Source organism: Quercus robur, chromosome 2, assembly GCF_932294415.1.
Source record: "Quercus robur chromosome 2, dhQueRobu3.1, whole genome shotgun sequence".
NCBI lineage: Eukaryota > Viridiplantae > Streptophyta > Magnoliopsida > Fagales > Fagaceae > Quercus > Quercus robur.
Window position 1 is genome coordinate 71,215,608 of NC_065535.1, and position 17,443 is coordinate 71,233,050.

At 34.1% G+C, this 17,443-nt stretch overlaps 2 protein-coding genes and 1 pseudogene across 2 annotated transcripts; 2 read left to right on the top strand and 1 right to left on the bottom strand.

Moving 5' to 3' along the window:
• The first annotated feature begins 2,216 nt into the window (after positions 1-2,216).
• LOC126714839 (uncharacterized) lies at positions 2,217-5,660 on the top strand. The gene is made up of 4 exons (XM_050415234.1): positions 2,217-2,422; positions 3,810-4,302; positions 4,874-5,118; positions 5,293-5,660. Exons 2-4 carry the CDS (start codon positions 3,854-3,856, stop codon positions 5,532-5,534), a joined length of 936 nt encoding a protein of 311 aa, XP_050271191.1. The 5' UTR covers positions 2,217-2,422; positions 3,810-3,853; the 3' UTR covers positions 5,535-5,660.
• A 1,423-nt stretch (positions 5,661-7,083) lies between these two features.
• On the top strand, positions 7,084-13,441 carry LOC126714841 (phosphoenolpyruvate/phosphate translocator 2, chloroplastic-like). Its single transcript, XM_050415235.1, has 9 exons — positions 7,084-8,072; positions 8,838-8,960; positions 9,043-9,195; positions 10,402-10,487; positions 10,664-10,748; positions 10,959-11,078; positions 11,195-11,272; positions 13,013-13,142; positions 13,264-13,441. The coding sequence occupies exons 1-9, from the start codon at positions 7,692-7,694 to the stop codon at positions 13,338-13,340; spliced, it is 1,233 nt and encodes a 410-aa protein (XP_050271192.1). The 5' UTR covers positions 7,084-7,691; the 3' UTR covers positions 13,341-13,441.
• A 600-nt stretch (positions 13,442-14,041) lies between these two features.
• On the bottom strand, positions 14,042-16,835 carry LOC126714840 (G-type lectin S-receptor-like serine/threonine-protein kinase SD2-5; annotated as a pseudogene).
• Positions 16,836-17,443: the final 608 nt, after the last annotated feature.

Below are 17,443 nucleotides of genomic sequence, written 5' to 3' on the forward strand. Positions count from 1 at the left end.
TTTTGCAACAAACTGAGCTAGTTTTCTGTTCAAGTCGATTCGGCTTCTAGTTAATAAAATTACCGTGTTTCCTCTTAAAAAAAAAAAAAAAAAAAAAAAACTGAGCTAGTTTCCAAATCCGTCTCTGGCATCCATGTTCCAAAATCCACCTTGGTCTCGGTTAGCCACGTCATTTAAGATTTATGAGACTTGTTTGATTGCAATTAGGAGGAAATACCTATATTTTCCCCTTCCAATATATTACATGGCCATTAAAAAAGTTATTGATAATTTGATATATACTTTTAATCGCATATGACCTTTTTCAATGAGTCAAGCAATTTGTTTAAACAATACAATATATAAGTAGTCTTATAAATTGTTGAAGTGGGTTTTATGAAATTCTTTCAGAAGTTTTTTACGATTTACGATGACACTTAAATATGTTTATTGTTTGAGACTTAATAGTTGCTCTATTTAACACTTTAATTCTTGAGGCTTAATTGATTTTTTTTTTACCTTAACAACTTCTATAAAGGGGGTTGTTACCCATTTATAGGGACATATACACAAATTGGGTGTTAAACCTAAACCTAAATTTAGACTTGAATTTGACTTGTTTAAAAAATAAATAATAACACTAAGAAAGAAGCACTCAAACTATACAAGATGCTTGAATTATTCTATAATCAATTTGTAATACCTTGATGATTTCTATATAACACACAAATTAAGTCTCAAACCAAACTTGGACTTGCAACTTGACTTGTTTATTAAATGAATAATTTCATGAGAAAAGCACCTAAAACTATAAAAACTACCTGAACTATTTTACAATTCGATGATTTTTACAAAAGGGATTGTTGCCTCCCTTCTAAATGGAGGATGAGAAGAGAAAGATGACATAAAATTAGTTGGCTGACATTTCTAGCAACATGTTCATTTTCTCACCCAAATTTAGAGAAAAAATAATAATTTTTATATTTTATCTATTTACATTTTAATAACTTTTTATTATTTTTGAATCTCATTTAAATATTATTTTTTCATTCGTTAGTACTTGTTTGTTTAGCTAGAGATGGGTGTAAAGGGTAATGAAATATTTTATTGAGTGTTTTTTTTTTTTTTTTTTTTTTTTTAAGAACAAAATGTTTTATTGAGTTGACCCAATATTTTTATTGGGTTAATCTTTTGTTTTTTTTTTGTTTTTGTTTTGTTTTTTTTTTTTTTCCAAATAATTGAGTAAAGAATCTGTTGGAGTTGGATTTTACTATTTCAATTTCTAATTTTTTTTTTAGAAAATATAGTTTAAAGAATCCATTGGAATGCCCTAGCCAACTTTAATGAAGTAACTTTCGTTTTTATCATGAGTCCACTCTTTGTTTTTTCAAAAGTGTCCATTAAACTGCTTGCTTGCTTGCTTATCTCATATTCAACTAATAATCAACTAACTACACATTCAAATTCATCATAATCCTCTCTCTCTCTCTCTATATATATATATATATATATATTATAACAAGTTTCTCCAAAAAATAAACCACCCAAACAAAAGATTATAAATCCTTGTGTTAAGGTTTGTTTGAGAGGCATGATTCAACTTTTATATAGTGTCACCACTTTAAGAAATTCCTCCCAGAAGAACAATTTGCTACTCAGAAAGGTTTAGATAACCTAGGGCTTGTTTGGTTTAAGCAAAAGAAAGGTGTATTTTGTATTCATTTTCAATTTTTTGTTGGACCTACCACTAAAAAACTTGTTTGGCTTTGTATTTGTATTTAATTTTTATTTTTAATATAAAAAAATAGAATTTGAATATAAAAACAGAATATAATTTTTTGATATTTTCATTTTCTTGAAAATGAATACGGTGAAATTTTCATTAAAAATATCAAATTTGTGGGTTCCACTATTACTGACTTGTCATATCAAAAGACACTTTTTCTCTCTATTTGTTGGTGGTTGTCATAAAAAAAAAAAGTGAAGGGGAAGACAAAACAGAGAATGATGCCAAACAAAAAATATAGATGGAAACAAAAAATGAGTACAAGATTTGAATATGAAAAATGAGTACAAAATATGAAAATAGAAAATAAATACAACCTCAATACAAACCAAGCAGGCCCTTAGTTACTTATAAATAAATAATAATAAAAAAAAATCCCTCTTATACGGTGTCGTTTAGGCTTATTACTCATCTCACCTTAAAAAAAAAAAAAAAAAAAAAAAATCACAAAATCAGCTTATGTTTTTTTGCGAACTTTGGTCGATCCTCTCACACAAAACAGAGTGTCGGCGTCGACCTAAAGAAACCCAAGCCATCGCCGCCATTCGCGAGCAACCAGCGCCGCCGGAGCCCAAGGTCGGCGTAGTCATCAAAATAAATAACACTTTTGGCTTCTGTTCTGTCTCTTTCTTCGACCCAGAAACAACACTTTTACTCGTAAGTGTTTTTTTTTCTTGACTAGTAATGTTGGTTCCTTACATTATTTCCATCTTTGATTTTGTTTTGTTTTCTAATGTTTGTTAAAAAAAAAAAATTGTCTTGCTTTCATAATTTTGTGATGCTTGCACATATGGGTTAGTTTCTGTGCGTTTCATTGGTACTATATTATTGTTTCAGACTCGTTGAGTTTTCTATAAGCTTGAACTTGGAAGCGACTTCGCAGCTTTGTTTTTGGCAGCAGTTTTTTATTTGATTGCTTTTTTGCTAAAAATTTGGTTGAGGTGAAGTTTTAAAAAGCTGTATTTGTATCTGAATTATCTTTGGGTGATTGTGGTGGAAGCTTGCCAATGAAGTAGCTATGTGCTTATTGAGCATTTATAGTATAGAGTTGATAAGATTATGATTTGTATGAACTACATTATGGTAAAGAATATTTATTATTATTGTTTATATCTGAGAGTTTGATGTAATTCCCATCCAATCAATGATTCTATTGTGCTAGAAGTTAACCCTTCATCTATCAGAAAACAAGATACTTTGTAGCATGGCAAACCACTCATAAAACATTACAATGAGTGGAGTGGGAATGCTCCAAAAATCAACCAAAGACAATGTGGGAATGCTGCCCAAACCTGTATTTCAAAACGGGTTTTGCACACGCTAGTCAAAATTGACTACATTCTAGGTCAAATATGAGCGAATGATTGAGATTCATTTTTTTAATTGGCATTTGAATTTGAATATAATAAGTGATAACACGAAAGTTTCACAATAGAATCATTATGCTTATGGGTAGAATCTCGCCTTCGCCTTCCCCTTGGTTTCAATTTCACTTATAATGAAAAAGAAGATAAAGACATAACATTTGTCTCAAAATACATACAAAATTTGATTGAGATATGGGGAGTTGTGCCTGTGACTAGATGAAAGCATTCTCCACTTCGCCTTTTCCTATTGAATGCCATCTCATGACTTGGAGATTTATTGCTAGAAAGTGAGGACTTTATTATTTTTAGTAGAGATTTTTTAAATTCTTTTTAATCTTTTTATTTACTGAAGTTCATTCGATGCTCATTATAAATGTGATTTTGGGTGTCCCTGTTTACCAGCCTAGTTGCATGAATCTATTGTAGACTGGGATATAAGTTTCTTGGTTATATTACCTTTATGTTTACAAACCATGCTGTAGGGCAAAATTGACTATGGTTGTGTGAAACATGATAGCTTTTGTGTCTTTTTATTAATGGTCTCCTACAAACTTTGATGAGCAATATATAAATTATTACTCAGGATTTTTAAAGGTTGATAAGTTTCAATTTCTCTAGATTCTTATAAATGTCAATTTGTCTTCCTCTTACCCTTTTTTGAAATTTCATCATCACAGGTAGCTGTTATTGTAATTGATTTTACAAATTCAAGATTTTGAGGATGTTGCCAATTGATCCAACAAAAAAGATATCTTTTACTCGTCACATTTGTGATGGAGATTTGGTTATAGTCTATGAGAGGCATGATAACATGAAGGCTATTAAAGTATGTCAGGGCTCGGTACTCCAGAACCGATTTGGTGTATTTAAACATTCGGACTGGATTGGGAAGCCTTTTGGATCCAAGGTGTTTAGCAACAAGAATGGTTTTGTTTACTTGTTGGCTCCAACTCCTGAATTGTGGACTCTAGTTCTAAGTCACAGGACCCAAATTCTCTATATCGCTGATATCAGCTTTGTGATAATGTACTTGGAAATTGTCCCTGGTTGTATGGTTCTGGAATCTGGGACTGGAAGTGGATCTTTAACTACATCACTTGCAAGGGCTGTTGCTCCTACAGGACATGTCCACACGTTTGATTTTCATGAACAAAGGGCTGCCTCAGCCAGGTAAGAAAGGAATATTTCCACTTGATCCACTTTGACTGGTTAATGTTTGTTTTTCTTGAAAGTAGACACTATTTTGAACGAGAGTTGTAAAATAAGATATCAAATACTTAAGATCAAAGCTTAATTGGTAGTTGAATATCTGAACTGCATACGTGATCTATTTTGACACGATTTAAAATTAGGTTGTCTATTGTGTTGACTGTTGAGAAGGAATTTTAATTTCTTAGGTTCTCAAGAAACTCAGTTAACCAATCTCAATTTATTTATGGAAAGAAAATTTTTGGTTTCACTAATTATTTTTGGTATTATGCAAGGGTGTGCAATGGATTATGCCACTTGCATATGCCTTCATTTTGTTTTGTTTTTTTTTTTTTTTTAAATGAAGAATTTATGTTTTGAGAGATATGAAAATCTGCAGTAGCTGTAGCTTATAGTGATAGGGAGGCTTTATTTTTGTCTAGTAGTTGCCAGTGGCTTGAAGTGTAATTTCTCATTGAGCTCAAGTTTCATTTTGTTATGAAATATTTATAAGATATACTGAAATGTTGATTTGATCTTTTACTTTTTATAGAGAGGATTTTGAGAAGACAGGGCTAAGTAGTTTAGTCACTGTGGGAGTTAGAGACATTCAGGGTGAAGGATTTCCAGATGAATTTTCTGGGTTAGCAGATTCTGTCTTCCTGGACCTACCCCAACCTTGGTTGGCCATTCCTTCAGCTGGGAAAATGTTGAAGCCAGATGGGGTTTTGTGCTCCTTCTCCCCATGTATTGAGCAAGTACAACGAGCCTGCGATTCCCTTAGATCAAACTTTACAGGTATGCTTTTGTGTATCCATTTCCTCTATGTTTTCAGATTTAGGATTTTTTCCTGTTAAAAATATCTTTCTTATTTAAAGAATTTTCTCCTTTTGCTCTAGCTATATTTTTCTACTTGATTGTGATTCAGTCACTGATGGATGCTTGTATATGTATATTCTGCTTGTGTGCCAGATCTAAAGACATTTGAAATACTCCTTCGTACTTACGAAGTTCGAGAAGTGAAAATGGATTACAGCCAGGGTGATGAAACTAAGCCTGGGTCTATTCTTCCATGTAAGAGACCTCAGCGTGCTATTGAAGGAGGCAATGATCAAGACAAGTTGAGTTCTCAAACAGTCATGGCTAGGCCTTGCAGTGAGGCAAAAGGTCACACTGGCTATTTGACATTTGCGAGACTCAAATGCCTCTCATGATGTGGATAGTCTTCCATTTTGTAGGATAGTGAGGGTTCTTATTCTTGTATCTGGTTCAGGTTCAGTCCATTTCTCATGTAAGGAATTCTTTTGTCATTCAAAAGTTTTGAATATTTTGATGCGTGATTCATGGTTGCCTCCATTTTTTTGTTTTTGTTTTTTTTTTTTCAATTTCTTTCACATGGCATCTATTGGCCGCTAAGTACTTGTAGGAGCAAATGAATGTTTTATTTGCAGCGGTCAAGCCAATTCATGGCATTTGATATGCACTAATTATAGGGAAGACCTCTATTATTTATTTAAAAATCTCAACATTGTTGGGGTTTAAGATGACATTTAATGACCTCTCTTAGACCAAGGAGCTTTGTGCATTTGATACGACTTTTTTTTATCTCAACATTGTTCAATTCACCACTGGAACTTTCAACTCTAAAAGAAAATTCGACTTTCCCCTTATAACCCCACAAAATTGCTCTTGCCTTCCCAAACTGTTGGAACTTGGCAAGCTGTTCTTGATTAGATGCAACTGGTGGTACATGGTAAATAAATTTACTCACAGGCTTCCAGCTCTCATAATTCACTCAATGTTCTATACTTGCGAGAGAAAATCCTTCAATACTTTGAGAGTAATCTTTTTTTCTTTCACATAATAGTGGATCTCATTAAATAAGAGTGGGTTGCCTTTTCATCGTTATAGAATCTATAGATAGTAATTCCTTGTGAAATTCCTTATATTTGCATGATGCTGAATCTCTAAAATATTGGTCCCAAGTTGAAAGCCACATATGCCCCATTTTTGTCTCAGCAAATATCTTACACAAGAGACTAGATTCTGGCATGTCCTCCATTCATTCCATCACTAGCTAACAACCACCCAACACTAGCATCCAAGCCACTGACTATCAAGTCTCTGCTTGTGGGCACCAGATTTTCATGAGGACTTTACAATCATCCAAACATCGAAACATACCATTACATCTTCGCCAACACATCAACGTGACAGTAAAAGTACCCCACCGCGCATTGTTTGATCATTTATCCACAATTCGTTTCCTCAAATTACATCACATTGCAGTCTAGTTTTATATATGTCTACTTATAGGAAAAATCTTTGGTAGAACCTGTCTTTTAGTTCCAAAGTCGATGACTTCACGTGACAAGTCAGATAATCCATTTTCTAGTACTGTTTACTCTTTCTTATCCATAATGAGGTGATATAATCACTGTCATACTCATGTGTTTGTGCAATCCACATGTGATTTTTTTCTCAAACAAAATATTTATAGAAAAGAAAATCATATCATTTTCATATCCCTTATAAAGTAAAACAACATTTTAAGTGTATTAGTATATTTTTTTGAGAAACAAACACACACACACAAGGGAGAGGGAAAGGGGTTCTAACACAAAGGCACATCACAACTCCACTTAAAAGCCACGGTAACTTTTAAAGGAGGGTGGGGCAAGTTATACTACACACAACACACTCTCTTAAGCAATGTGGGACAATTACCCATTTTTTTTTTGAGAAACAAACACACACACACACAAAGGAGAGGGAAGTGTATTAGTATATTTTTAAATCTTCATTAAAAATTATGCTATTTAAAAATTATAATCCGATATAAATAAGGAGTAAGACAATCATCACTATATTTATATAAAAGGATATTTGAATCCGGTACATTTTTGTTTGAAATATTAAGAGATTTCTGAAAAACAAAAAAAAAAAAAAATCAAAGGAATATATCGAATTAGCCATTATCAATAATCAATAATTTCCATGCTTTCACTTCTATGAATCTTCTTTATTTTTGACTTAGTTTATTGGTGTATAATAAAAGTGATGTAAATAGTAAAATTATGTGAAAATAATATGGGTAAATTATAGAAACTATTCTTAAGGTTCGGAGAAATGACATTTTGTTCCAAACGTTAACCGAAAAACACTCTTATTCCTTGAGATTTTAGAAAATCAACACATTAGTACATTAATTATTCCGTTATAAAATAGGAAATTTTTTTTTTTTTTTTCCTTAGACCAAATCCTAATTAGTTTAAACTACCCTCCAAATCCAAACGCGGTCGTTTTTGTCCCCCCCCATGCAACGTTAAGACCTCTGTTTCTCTGTCCCATCTGTTCTTCAACTCCACAAGATGCAGAGCACTCTGTTTTCTCTGTCTCTCTCAACCCCATTTGTCAAACCTCCAAATCCAAATCCTAAAGGACCTAAAGCCAAGCTCTCACACCTCTCACACTCATCGTCTTCAACACAAATCAACCTTAATTCCACTCATGGACTCTCACAGCAAAGTCCTGTGTATGCATTTTCTTCATTATGCTTTAACATGCGAGTATGCGGTTCCTTTTTTGTTTCAAACCAAAGAAACAACAGTTTTAAGGTCAGAGCTGCTTCGGTGCCCGAGAACACAGGTGATACCGTGAAACCAAGTGGTGTGATTAAGACTTTGCAGCTAGGATTTATGTTTGGAATTTGGTACATTTTGAATATCTACTTCAACATCTACAACAAGCAGGTTCATCATCTCTATCTTTATCTCCAATTTGCTTTTTCAAGCAAGATAAAACTTAATGGAAGCAATAGTACCCATTGATTGAAGCGCTAAATTATTTTTCTGGTTGCCTCAGAAAACTTTAAAAAGAAAGAATTAAAATTTTGATTAGATACCTTCCTCTTTTATTATTATTATTTTTATAACAAAAAGTCTACTAATTATTTAGTATAGTTTGGAATCCAAACATGTGAGTAGAATTTTTTACTTATGTCTCTTTACATGTGTTTGGTTGCTGGGAATTTCAAATTTTGAGAGTTATAGATTTTTGAGAGTAAAATATTGGTCCGTTATATTTTTACAATATCTAATGGGGATATAATTTTGTAACATTGCTACAAGATTGTCATAGTTGGTAATGTTTTAGGGCCTGTTCGGTTGCTTAGAATTTCATATTTTGAGAGTTATAGATTCTTGAGAGTCAAAAATAGGTCACTTGTATTTTACGGTATCTAATGGAAATACAATTCTGTAACATTGCTCCTTATCAAAAAAAAAAAAAAAAAAAAAGTAACATTGCTGTAAAGATTGTCATATTTATTGACTTTTGAGGCTTGTTCAGTTGTTGAAAATTTCAATTTTTGAGTTATTCTTGAGAGTAAAAAATTGGTTAGTTATATTTTACAATATCTAATGTAGATACAATTGTGTAACATTACTAGAAGATTGTTATTTGTGGTTAATCTCAAGAATGCTAGAATTTGAATGCCACTGCTGATTTATATATAGGTTCTAAAAGTCTATCCATTTCCTGCAACGGTTACAGCATTTCAGTTTGGCTTTGGGAGTTTGATGGTTGCTTTGATGTGGGCATCTAACTCTTATATCAGACCAAAGATTACTCCTCAACAGGTACTTTGTTATTGTGATAAAATTGTTTTGTATATTTTTGCTTCTGTTTGATTATGGGTTTTATAAACATATTCACTTTCAGCTTGCAGCAATTTTTCCTTTGGCTGTGGCACACACGGTGGGGAACCTCTTGACCAACATTAGTCTTGGGAAAGTTGCTATTTCATTCACTCACACAATCAAAGCTATGGAGCCCTTTTTCACTGTTGTACTCTCTGCCTTGATTCTTGCTGAGGTGAGGGGTTCTGCCCCAAATTTTATTTTTTCTTGTTTTCATTTGGAGATATTATTGGCTGACTGTATGGCTCTATGATATAATTTTGAGAAGTGGAAAATGCGTTTTGACTCCTGTAATGGCTTACTACCAGTCCTAATGAGTTATTCAGGACTTAAACTGAGTAGATAATTAGTTGAGAGGCAATTCGCAGGGTTTGCATGGATTAATATATTCAAAACAGTAAATAACTGACACACACACACACACAAAAACAAGTATATGTTCATGGAGTGTAAAGAACTCTGGGCCCAAGCAGTCTTCAATCCTCATTACCACAATTCAGTAATTCACATTACAATTTTAAAACCCAAAAATACAAATAAATTTGTCATGGAATTAGCCAACACTAACAATCCTAACAAGAAACATATAGATATGGTTGTGTGCAATAATACTGGAGAGTATTTGATGTCATCTTCCCATTTCATGCCTAGTCTTGAGATGTTTGCTAACTCTCTTTTAAATTCTTCTACAGTGGACCATTCACTTTAGTCTATTCATTCTTGCTTTTGTGCAAATCGAAGTGCCAAAAGGTATAATCAATGAAAGACATTTCATATATATCAATAATTATCAGCTGCAAGAAAGGAAGAATTTGGACCTATCTCCAAGTCTTCTGCTTGAATCCTTTGGGAAATTCATTTATATACCAATGCAAGACCTTTGTAATTTCAAAAGTCAATTATCTGGGTGTTAAAAGTAAATTGTTCCTCTTAGTAATAACTTAAGTATAATGATAATGTTAAAAGTTATATGTTCCTCTTAGTATTAACTTTAGTAAAATTAGAAATGCTAATGGATACTTTCATCATTACAGGAAGAGTAATATGGGCATCTGGAGTCCTTAAATAGCAAGAAACTAATTTGAGCCACATTGGTGGTCCTTCATTTGTCCTTTTATAGTTCCTTTATATAAATTGATAATTTGAAATAAAAACATGTATTCTTGAGCAATTGTCACATAAGATGATTGATTGCAAGCCACCTTTTCCCCTAATTCTGTGATACATGTGCTTTCTGGAATTCATTATTCTTGTGACCGTGGAGATCTATTCTAGTGCAGGTAGTCTATGAAAGTGCTTGACTAAGGACTAACACATACCACTTTCCAGTTAATCTATATATAAGATAATTTGATTTTTTTTTACCATGCTGTGCACACAGAGGCCTACTCTTTGGGTAGTTTCTTCCCTTGTACCAATTGTAGGTGGAGTGGCATTGGCATCTTTCACTGAGGTCTCTTTTAATTGGTAAGAGAACACGCTGCAGTTGTCTCATTAAGGAGTATGCAAACACATTTTTCTTTTGCATAGAGGTTTCTTCTGATAGAACTCCATATAGATTCTGCTAATAGATAAAACAATTACATTTTTTGAAATATTTAGGCCTGGTACTGACGTGTCACTCACCCTCCCTTTTGAAACAGGACTGGCTTTTGTAGTGCAATGGCTTCCAATCTGACAAATCAATCCCGTAATGTATTCAGCAAAAAGTTAATGGTTAAAAAGGAGGTACAAAAGTAACAAAACCCAGATGCAAGTCATATGTATTTATGCCTTTGAGTTACTATAGGTTCACAAGTAACTGTATTAGTAGAAATGGAAGCATTAGTTCACTTATGCAGTTGTCGCACAATTATTTGGTTAAATCTGTAATGTCAAGGAGAGTTATTGTAGATCATATATTCTAATTTTTCTAACCACGTTTTATCCATAAAACAGGAGTCTTTGGACAATATCAATCTCTTCTCAGTATTAACCATTATTTCTTTCATCCTGTTGGCTCCTGTGGCTATTTTCTTGGAAGGTGCTAAGTTTACTCCTTCATACCTGCAATCTGCTGTAAGTAGTACATATAAATAGTGAGATTATACTAACTTAACTTTGCTATAATCAATCAATACAATAAAAGAAGAGAACATCCTGCGTCAAACAGTTTTCTTTTCTCCTTGTTCTAGGCAAATCAAGGTTTGAATGTTAGAGAACTATGTGTGAGATCGCTTTTGGCTGGGTTCTGCTTCCTTGGTTACCAGCAGGTGAGGTCTATGATTATTTGTGCCCAGTGTCTGTTTACCTAGCATACTGCATATGATAAATGTGCATAGTGCTCTCTCCTTTTTTTTTTTTTTCAATTGTGCTTTGCTTGATTGTTGATTTTCTGTTATGTTAATCATATTCTACTATGGTAGAATTCACTCGTGGTTCTGCTAGTGTGTGATTACAAATTCAAATGCCAAAGCTCAAGATTTTCTGAGCATGAATTCTACAAAACTATTCATTTTATAGAGATTTAGCATGATAGCAATTACTCAAAAAACTGTGAAAAACTCAAATCACACTTATTGAAAACTTGAGACTGCTCCAAAAGCCTGTCTCTGTATTCCAGTGAATTTTCAATAGAAACATCAGAAGTTAAGTATTTAGTAGTGGCAAAAAATTGATAAATACTGCTCATATCTAAAAAATTTTCTTTTATTGAACTAAATCCCTATCATTGGCGCCATGTTGCACATATAAATTGTCAAATGGTACTACAATTTTTTTCCCTCTCCCAATCATAATTCACTGTTCAATTGCTATAAGTTCTCCCTGAATACTATTTATCTTTCCGCATCATATAGTTATTTTTTCAATGAGCTCTCCAAATGGGGGCTTAAGCTTCCTTTGTTCTAAGAGCTTGTAAACCTTAATCTACTTTCGATGGTTGATCATTAAAAGAAATCATACGTATTCATTTGTGAAAGTGTATTTCTAGAAGTAACTCAACCATACATTTGTAATTTAGATTTTAGAATAATTTGCAATTTTTTTAGAATTACATTCTGAATCCAAATGATGCTACTTCCTTAGAGAACAAATTTGTGTCATGGCTACCATGCATGTATTTGGACCCTTTTCTCCAGACCTTTCCCATGAAATTTATGAGAATCTATTTAATTTATACTTAAAAAATTAACATCTTAGTTGTTTCTGCTCTTGATTAGAAAGCTCATATCAAGGTGAACATACACATTCCAACAATTTAGTTGTTGGAAGGGAAAGATAAATAGAGAGTCAAAGTTTCACACGTGTTAAAGTTATTCAAAGTTCAACAGAGATCTATTGCAAAGAGGACTTAGCCCTCAAGATTATTATTTCCTTATTTCATGGAGGTTGAGCATGTCACACTCTAGCATTAGATTTCATGCTGGCAAAAGACTGCTCAAAGTCTGCCATTCAAGTATCCAAGAGCCATCCTTGCTATGGTAACCACTGTTTTTCACATATTTGTTGATAGGAAAATTTCTTGGAAAAAGGATCTTCTCCATTTCAAATAGATCAATTTCATAGTTCATGTTAAATATTACAAAGTTAAAGGTTTATCTAGTGCCACTTTATTGAAAATTTTAAATGATGTGACACTGATCTAGCAAATAAAATCTTAGTCGTGAAATGAAGTCTTCAGCAATGGTCCATTAAGCATAATCATCTGAGCTAATCCTTATAATTTATAAATGGATCAGTTTAGCAGATAGACATTTGGAGCTCATTTTTTATTCTTAGGACCCAGCCTTCTCCTGCCAATGTTCTGTTATAGCATATGGAATATGTTCTGAATTAAATGAGTTCCAAGAACAAATTAAAAAAATAAAAAGAAAATAAATTTTGTTGAGAATTTTATCAGAATATATGTTCTTTAGCACCATATGAAAATATTGTTTCCACTTTATGAAGAACAATAGCCAACTTTGATACAATATTACTGTTTATCGATTCTACTAATTTTTGTCTGGCAGGTCTCCTTTATGATATTAGACATGGTATCACCGATCACCCATGCAGTGGGAAATTGTGTGAAGCGTGTGGTGGTCATAGTCTCCTCAATTATCTTCTTCCAAACCCCTGTCTCACCCATAAACTCCCTTGGTAAATTCTCATTACCAATTGGTAACAGATGAAAGTTGTTTTATAATGAGCTTATACATATATTTGAAGTTATGATCTATCCTACTTCTTTTACATGCAAGTTGACTTGCTTTTGCTGCAGGAACTGCCTTGGCTCTTGCTGGAGTCTTCTTGTATTCAAGAGCAAAACGGATAAAGCCAAAGCCAAAGGCTGCTTGAGTTTATACAGAAGATAGCAACTTTAACCATTTAAAAGAAAATTTCCATATGTTAATTATGAATATTATTTTTGGACCAATCATATTGCTTGCTTTCTAACACAGGGTCTTCCTTGAAAGAAAAGAGAAGAAGCTTCTCCACATCTCATGCATAAAGTGAATCAACATCATTCTCATTGTTAATTTTGAATGATGTTTGTCTGGAAAGCATACAACTCTATTTCAAGACTCTTGAACTCCAACTTAGAAGCTAGGATCAGCCCAGCACTCAGCAACGATGCTGGAAGAAGTCCCAATCGATCTAGAGAATCTGCAAATCCAGTTATCCAGAGAGTCTCTAAATATACCACCAGCTCCTGCTTTCTCAGGACTTCCCCAAAAAGCCCCATCAGTGTAAGCTTAACACAGCCCTTCACTAGGTCTCTGGCACCTACCTTCAAGGTTTGTTTAATTTTGAGCACAAATTCTGGGAACACCCATCCTATTCCAAAAGGATTTAGTAAATCTACAGTCCTTGAGAATGTGAATAATGGATTCATTACCTAGTTGAAAACAGAACAAGTACTTAATGCCACTCTTGGAAAGGACCTATCTGACTGGGACACTATCCAGCACACACCGCCACAGTAAAATCTAAGTTCTGCTACTTCAGTTCAAACTTACATAAACAATACTACTATATATTACGCATATGATCGACACATGACAATACAACAGCTGAACAAAGTCTACAACTCTTCCTCTCTTTTAAAAAGGTCTACAACTCAAACTTAAATTTTACAGTCAAATGACGGAATAAAAGTATGGAAATTACCTCATTTGTCAAGCAACAAAAGGTTGTATAGTGAAGTATCATCATGGTCTTGATAGAACTGAAGGCAATAATGGAGTGGCAGCAAAAATAGGCACTTCTTGGTTATCAACTCCAGCTCTTACGTTTAGTAAAGGTGGATTTGAGAAGAAATATTCTAGATCTGATTCAACATTCACAACACCCTCAAAGACCTTAACCACCATGGACATAGAAGGCCTCTTTGTGAAATCATTTTGCAAACACCATGCTGCAATCCTCATCATATTAACAACTTCTTCTCCATGCAATTGCATATCTTCACTGTACTTATAAACCAAATCCAATAATTGGTCCTCCTCAACATTTTTCTTGAATAGATCAAGAAAATGCATTGCTTCCTTTGGTTGAGAGTGATCAAGGTTTCTCCTTCCACACAATATCTCTAAAAGTACTATTCCAAAGCTATATACATCCACTTTTTCTGTGATTACTGAACTTAACCATTCTGGAGCCATATAGCTAGGAGTCCCTCTCATAGTTGTTACAACTTGGCTCTGGTCACAATCAACTAGTCTAGACAATCCAAAATCAGAGATTTTTGCATTAAAATTCTCATCTAAAAGGATGTTATGGGGTTTTATATCTAAGTGAGCTATCTTCTGCCTACATTCCTCATGTAAATAAGTTAGCCCCCGTGCTATGTCAATGATGATCTTCTTTCTATGTTTCCAATCAAGTAGCATCTCTAAATTCTTGTGAAATATTCATCTATCTAAAGACCCATTAGACATGTATTCATAAACAAGAAGCCTATGAAATTTCTCAGCACAAAATCCAATCAATCTTATCAAGTTGAAATGATAAGTGCTACCAATTGTCTCAACCTCAACTAAAAATGATTTTTTGATTTGACTGAAACCATCAATATGCTTCACTGCAACCTTAGTGCCCTCAATTAGAGTCCCTTCAAAAACTATGCTAAATCCTCCCCCACCGAGCTCCTTATTGAAATTTTCTGTTATGGTTTGCAAATCATCATAAGAATATCTTGTGGGCATTCATGGTACATGATCCAAATGATACTCCTCGTCTTCATCAGCATCTTCCTTGTTCCGAATTCGAAAAACAAAGATTCCAATTAGAAACAAAACAAGCAAAGATCCAAGGCTGGATCCCATTATTATTCCAAGAGGATGTTTATTCTTTTCATGGTTTGTCGGCTGTTGAGGAGGAACTGCACTTGGGACATTCTGCACCTTAATGTATACTTTATGGTTGGTATTTTCTATGGTAGTGGCATTAAGTGAAAAAATTTCAGCTTGTAAATAGCAATACCCACTGGAATAATATATAGCAGCTTTGCACGAACAATTTTCTAAGCATGCCTCTGTCCAAGTCCTTAAACTTATATTTTGGTAGTTAGGATTTATTTCTGGGATGGATGTATCTAAAAGGGGGAAGTATGTGATGTTCTGAATCTCTAAAAGAATTTGATTTTTGGAAGCTTCACAAGACAAGGGAATAACAAGGGAGCATCCAAGGTCAAGCTGCCTCTCTTCCATTGGTTGAAAGTAGCTTGTCCCATTTATGGGTCCAGGACAACTACATCCGCCATTTATACAAATACCATAACTGCCGCAAACCGTAGGGTAAGCACATAAATCAGTAAGTTGGAAAAGATCACCCACTTCTTGCCAATCCTGATCATGAACTCTCGTGTGTCCGTCAGGCTCTAATCTCATGTACTGCATTGATAAGAATGTTGAAGGAATGGATAATTTATCAAATGGGGAATTTGGCCCAGACTGAACACTAAAGAAACTTAAGCTTTGATTAACAAATTGAACATAACTGATAATGTTAAGATAATCTGACCGATTATACCAATAGCATAGGGGAGGATTAGAATTGACATAAGCAAACAACCCTCTAGTGGTAATAGAGAGCGAAAACAATCCTCCTTGACTTTTGAGTTGCTGTCCTGGCACCAACTTTTGCCCATAAAACAACGTGTCAGTTGGCCAAGATTGGTGATCAAAAGACTGCCAAATTGTAGCATTATTTTCATCCAATAGCATGAGGTTGCATTTGTCGGTTAAGCTTATGGCAGCCACAGATTTGTTGCTGATGTTTGTGGACCAAGCAACCGTTCCATCAGCATCTTGTAACACCAAACCTCTTTCTGAATTGAGCTTCAAAGTCGCATTAATGCTAACAGGATTCTTTGAGTTGGCCGACCATAGTACTTGTGGATCATCATTAAGAAGGAAAGTGGCAAAGCGAGAACTGTTGCACGTTTGATTACAGAAGAAGCCACAAAAACAAGCATGTCCATAGTCTGGATCACCGGAGGATCTACTGGCAAGTATATTTACTGCATCAGTTTTCAGTAAATCGCCAACAGGCTCTCTGTTGGTCCATGAAGCAGTACAGAAGAGTTCACAGTCAGATAACCGTTGGCCGGAACTGTGATGGAAAAAAGAACAAGATACAGAAGAACAGTACAGCCAGCCCAACCCATTGTATGTTACAACACGTATACAGTGCTAGAAGAAAGAAAGGCAAAGCCGACTCTGGACAAGGAAAATGGGATGGAAATATGACTAGCTAGAATAGTTTTGAATTCACAACTTGACAATAAATAATGTAATTTCATAGATCCTTCACTGGTTGACCTACAAAATCAACCTCAGTCCACAAACAGCAGCCAGCAGAAGCATATCCGGTTGAGCTACAAAATCAACTTTAGCCCACAAGCCATCGCCGTGTTTAGTTCAAAATTGCTGAATAAACGGAGTCCTGTTGCTGCATAAAACTACAGATTAATATGACAACAACTGCTATTGGGCACTTCAACCGTCTCGATCTAATTGCTTCTTTGTAATTGGTGACACATCAAAGCTCAATGTAGTAAATGCTATAGTACCCCTAGCATTACTCTTTCCTTTATGCAATACTAGCCGATATACCATGCATGGTGTATTTTGGAATATTTGTAAGAAATATTTTATGACCAAAATATAATACTTATTATAAGTTATAATATTTAGGGAAATAATTTCAATTATTTCCTCATTAGAAAGGAAAAAAAAGAAAAAGAAAATTGTTAAAATTAATATAATTAAGAATGTGAATTTATTGCCAACACGCATGAACTTAGCTCGAAGGAAGATTATTGAGGATGACTTATGTGAACTGTGTAAATGTGCTCTGGAGAATGGAATTCATGTGTTATGGGAATGTGGGGTTGTGCGAGGTATTTGGGCAGGAAGCTTGGTGAAATTACAAAAGTTCCCTCAAGGCCAAGGTGA